This window comes from Centruroides sculpturatus, unplaced genomic scaffold (genome assembly GCF_000671375.1).
Source record: "Centruroides sculpturatus isolate CEXI.00-Female unplaced genomic scaffold, Cexi_2.0 scaffold2926, whole genome shotgun sequence".
NCBI lineage: Eukaryota > Metazoa > Arthropoda > Arachnida > Scorpiones > Buthidae > Centruroides > Centruroides sculpturatus.
In genome coordinates, this window is record NW_019387031.1 from 10,072 (window position 1) to 15,857 (window position 5,786).

General features: G+C 32.2%; 1 protein-coding gene across 1 annotated transcript; it reads left to right on the top strand.

Moving 5' to 3' along the window:
• Nucleotides 1-459: 459 nt before the first annotated feature.
• LOC111616070 lies at nucleotides 460-4,306 on the top strand. Its single transcript, XM_023357502.1, has 2 exons — nucleotides 460-587; nucleotides 2,971-4,306. Exon 2 carries the CDS (start codon nucleotides 2,996-2,998, stop codon nucleotides 4,151-4,153), a length of 1,158 nt encoding a protein of 385 aa, XP_023213270.1. The 5' UTR covers nucleotides 460-587; nucleotides 2,971-2,995; the 3' UTR covers nucleotides 4,154-4,306.
• The last annotated feature ends 1,480 nt before the right edge of the window (nucleotides 4,307-5,786 follow it).

Below are 5,786 nucleotides of genomic sequence, written 5' to 3' on the forward strand. Positions count from 1 at the left end.
AAAGCGAAAACAAAGTAATAATAAAAACAAATGAATAAATACTTTTAGCAAAATAAAATGTAAAGTTGCATTTACTCAAGAATTATTTTTAACCACTTCGAACATCGACCGAGTGTAGAAATTAATAAAAATTCTGAAAACTTCTCTTCGAATTTTCTAATGGATTTCTAATGTAAATCTTATCCATTTACAATTTTCTTTTCAATATTGAAAAGTTATAATTTAGTATTCGATCGTAAAAATCGATTTTTTTGAAAATTACGCTGTTTTGTGTATTTAGTTTACTGTCGTGTTTACCAACAAGTTAGAATATACTGTGACCATTGTTACAGCGCTCTTGGTGGCAACGACGGGTACTATCGACCGCCATTTTACTTTCAGTCAAAACATTGACGTCTGTACCACGTGTTAGATAGGATTGTCGCTTTAGATTCTATTTTTCTCATCTAAATCGAGATTGTTTTCTTTGCCCCAAGATTTGAGATTTAGGCGATTAGATAAATGATACAAATCTGGATTGTTTCATCTCGAATTTAAAATAATTAAATAAAATCTAGAAAACAGCTAAAGAAGACAAGTTTAAAGTGGTAAGTGTAGTACCTAACATATTTTTATAATCCAGTGGTTCTCAATCGGGGGGATATGTACCCCTAGGGGTACAAGGGTAAATCGAAGGGGTACATCTAACTTTCATTATAAAATGGCGAATGTTAATCAATTTGCTGTAAATTAACACAAGAAACAACAAAAGCTTGCTTTAAAATATCCCAGTGTAAACACCAATTTCCCTTTTAACAGTCTAAACAACCTGTTTGTCCATTTGATTTGCCTGTTTATTTGTGCCGTTAGTGCCGAGTGAACCTGTAGTCTAGTAAAATTACGGTTTAATCGAGCATTAATTTTAGAATAGAAAAAATAAATATTTTTTTCTATTCCATAATTATTGCTCGATAAGATTGGGGCTTTTCGTGTTTTTACTGGACTACTGGTATTAGGAATAAAGGGGCCTGGAGGATCGTACCCTCACTATGAAATACGTGTCACTGCATGCGCGCATTACTTGATATTTAGAAAATTTAGACTTTACATTTGTTACAAAAATTGAAAGATTCATGAATTGTTCTGCGCATTATAAATTCTCAACAATTACTTTCAATGTCAGTACACAATTTTAATCTCTATTTAACAACGTGGGAACCAAATTTTGAAAAAATTGCTGAAGATTTATCGCAACAAATATCCCATTAAATTTTGTTAGAAATTATTGTAGAGTACTGTAATTTAAATTTTCTTTATTGTTAATTATAATTATTTACTTTTAGGAAATGTAATTTATGCATGTATTGAAATGACTTCTGTGATTTTATATAATATACTTGTCAAATAATAATAAATAAATGTATGTATCTGATTAACTTTATTATTATTTACGTAAAATAAGTAATTCACTTTTAGTTATAGTTAGTTAGTTTTTTTATGGCGCTCAGTTATAAGGGCTTTATACATCTAACGCAGTAATTATAACATTTTCATACCAAAATATAGAGGGTACTTGAGAAACAATTAATGGGCTAATGGGGTACATCAAAAAAAAACGTTGAGAACCATTGTTATAATCGAAATACGAGCCAGGTCTTTATATGGCTGAGAGTAAAGCCTTTCATGGTTTGTTGTTGAAGAGGCACAGCTTGTCTGCCAGAAATTCCTACCGTGGTTACAAATGAATATTTAATTCAGTTTCTGAGTGAGTTCTCGATAGTATGTGATAAGTCCTAAAAAGTGCTAGTTATAGTGCTCAGATAATAAATAATAGTAGGACAAAAAGCATAATATTAATTCACGGCAATAAGTAGCTAATAATTGTGCGAAATGAAAAAGTGCTGAATTAGCCCATAAAAAATACACAAAGAAAACAAGCCAGTAAGTGAGAGAGACTGGTATATAGAAACTGCACCATTAGGACGTGTACAAATTGTGCATTATATCCATCAATCTCGATAATAAAAGTATATTAACACGAACTAACCTTTTGTTCTTTATGTTATAGATAACAACCTTAGACACTGAAGCAGTGAGCCTGAAGAGGTATTAGAGAATTACCAATTCGAAATGCATTGTTAAAAAGGCGAAATAAAGCGGTGGTTTAATCTTTGTCTCCGTTAATTACGGATCATTAAGAAAGACTTGATAAATATCACCAGTCTCACTATTAGAAGAAGCAACCTTTACTTACAACTTTTTATATTTTAAATTCTTATCGAATGACAAAAGGCTTAATTTCGAGGACAGTGACAAGTTTTAAAAAAATTGTAAACGTTAATAGGTAATAATATCTTCATTAAGTCCTACCTCTCTCGAGATATGACACATGCCAACTCTCTCTCCCCATTCCTTTAGTTAAGGATTAAAACTCTTCCTTTCTATTAAAAAATTGGAGCTTAGAGCATCGTGATAGAATATCTTAAAATGAGCTTTGCGTTCGTTGTAGTTTCCCAGACTACACCCAAGAGCAGTTCGCTGTGATTCGGTTATTTTTGTATAAAAAACATCACGGGCTTATTATAGCGGCATTGTTTTATTACATAGATTGGCCATTGTAAATTGAATAATTAAAAAAATAGTCGCACAATCGTCATCACAATAAAATAACTCGAAGCCGTGCTTCTCAGCTCGTCCTTCAACCAAAGAAGTTTTTCTTGGAGGAATTAAGAAGTTTCAGCATTAGCGAAAAGCAATGAGAATATTGCAAATAATGTTGTGACAATACTATTGCAATTGTCAAAATTGTTTAACTACATTGATTATAATTATTGAGTCATCTCCATGCATATCGAAAGAAACTTAAATTTTTAGATACAAAATAAGATTAATATATAATAGATGACGAATAAAGAAAAGTTATGTAGGTAATCACATCGCTTATTCACCATTGCTTCTTCTGAAATTTTTATTACAAATTTCTACTTTTAGATTACGAAACTTGGCAGACAACAATATGAATTCCTTAATTCATCTCGACAAAATCAAGAAGTTTACAGACGAAGAAGAAATTCAACTTTCCACCTACGGAAACCGATGGAAATCATTGGCCATGTCCATGAAATTCCTTGGTTTGAAGTTAGAAAAGAGATTCACCCCACATATTATTTTCATGTTAATAGCAGCAAAAATATTTGCAATCTATTTCATCTACAAAAATATTATATTATTGACAAATTATTCTTCTTCGTTAGTTAATTGGATGATATTTGCATATTATCTTTTCCGTCTTTCCATAAATGTGTTCCTTCTGTATCACTTTCATCTGAATAAGAAAAAAATTATGTCGAAATTAAATGATTTGTATGAAGTTTCTGGTATAAGCAGAGAGATTTCCAACAAGTCCAGATCAATGTTAATTAAGGTCTGTATCATTTGGTTCAGCAGTATCGTTACCAATATCGTGAATTACCTCATTATCACTAAGAAGAAATTTAAGTTTAATAGCACTAAACAGATTTTTCACACAAACTTCGATGATTATAGAGGGGATATCATTGAATTTCTACCACATTTCGTTTCCAGCGTTACTATTACTCTTCAGTTCTATTTTTTACTACTTCATTTCTCTTCCATATGCAAAGATTTTGAGTATTCTTTCGTGTTAGTTCGTAAAAAACTGGTTGATAATTGCAATCCGAAAGAAATCAAAGCAGCATCATTTAAATATATGCAAATATCGGGCATAATAAATGATATAGAAAATATTTACTCTCCCGTGTTATTTCTGTGGTCGACTTTGATCGTTGGAAATGTCATATTTAGCATTGGTCATCATTTACAGAACGTTATGTCTTTTACCTTGTCCGACATGATAATATTATTCTATTTTTATGGTGTTCAATTTTTATTGTTTTCTGATATTTGTTTCTCTTCGTCGAATATGAACAGAGAGGCCAAAACGTTCGCAATGTCTCTTTACAAGTCCTCACTTTCTATCGACGATCCAGCCATTCAGCAATTTGCCTTTCGATTTTCTGTAGAGATTTTGCAAGATTTGCCTAATTTTTCTGCTTGGAATATGTTTTACATCGATAATAATCTCACAATGACAATTTTTAGTGCCGTTGTCACTTACGGTCTCGTTATGTATCAATTCTCAAGAAAAGAATAATGAAAAGGACTCACATAATCAAGGACGATCCTCACCGTTCATCTTTGCCAAGAAAATACTGTATTCAAACGAAAAAAACATGCTTATTTGTTATCACAATTTATTGCACATATATGTAATTTCGAACGTTAAAAAATGACCCACGAAGTAAATAAATCAATCGAAATTCACTAATCATTATAAAAGTTTTGGAGAATATATTGTATTATTTTGATGTTAAAGGCCATATTGCAAAATTCAAATAAATGTTCGTTAATTCAAATATTTCTATTCCTGTATTGTCTTATTTCTTGTTTATTCTTTCTACCTTATAGTCCCTAAGTGGGCCTTTTATTTGGCCCACATTTTAGAAATCGCGATAATACGGGGTCAAACGTATTCCGGACAAAATACAAAAAATTTCCTAATCTTCTCTGCCCGAGCTACAGGCTGAGGCCTGTACAGCCTCGAATATCCATTCGGCTAATAATTAAAATGAACAAGTTGCCTCGTTTGTTTATTTATTGATCCACACTTACATTAACTTCAATGCAATAACATAAGATCCTTCCTATTAAAAAATCTCAATTTGTGCTCTGAGTGTTAATTGGAGTAATGGAATAATGAAACGCAACACTTGGTTGACCCGCCACGAGAGGAGTGCCTCCCTGAAGGAATTTCTATAGAAACCGACCCGTTTTGGTATTATGCACGTAAAGAAAACCTAAAAAACTCGCAGTTCTATCGGTTTAATTCAGTCTCCAACAGAACTTTTTATTTTTCCACTTAAAGACCTCTAAAGCTGCACTAGATTTATAGACATACAAAATGGATACTTTATCTGATGTATTTACTTCAATAAATATTCGACAATACCGATCGTACTGTTCGTTCGATTGGTTGGGTCGATGCACGCGTTTATCATTTTGGAAGTTATCTGTCGAATCTTACGAGCCATTTTTAAAAAATTTACGTCATACTGACGTAAAAAGCACTATCTTGCCAAACAGATCGTTAGCCAAAGATGGCGGCCGAACAGGATGAAATATTCTTCGGACAGATATCAAGTACGACGTTACGACAGAGATAAAGTCTATTCGGATGTTATAAAACGTTGCGAATTTCCTTAACGTTCTGGTAATTTATCATATTTGAGCTACAATGGAAGAACTCCTAGGAAATTTTTAAAATAATGATACTGCAACAAAATTTATGACACTGATCGAGTGTAAATGGCTAAATTCGTGTCTTCCAAGGCCTGTAAATTTTATCTAAAAACTATTACATCCTGCAACACGATTTATCTATATAAAATATAGTCGAACCTTCGATAACGGGCGTCTGTAAACAACGGCCATTGTTCAGAGGTTTGACCGTATATTAATTAAAATTAGGTTTAACAGAAATTTCCAGTCAGAAAACTTTCGAGTATTTACGACAGTTCGTCTTTTCAACGATATAAACGACCGGTAAATTTACCAACGACGATCGACGTCATTTATCGCTCTGCAGAAATTGAAGTGCAGTACGTAATACTTACTGACGTCGTTCAATTCGAAAACAGCTACGTGACGTCACAAATGCTAGATATATTTATCCACTGTAAAATTGCCATAAACGAATTCATTTTTAAAAACTTAAACTCAGTAAATTT

Bases quoted from the DNA above. Each gene is read 5' to 3' on its own strand.
- LOC111616070 (XM_023357502.1), top strand. From the start codon at position 2,996: ATGAATTCCTTAATTCATCTCGACAAAATCAAGAAGTTTACAGACGAA.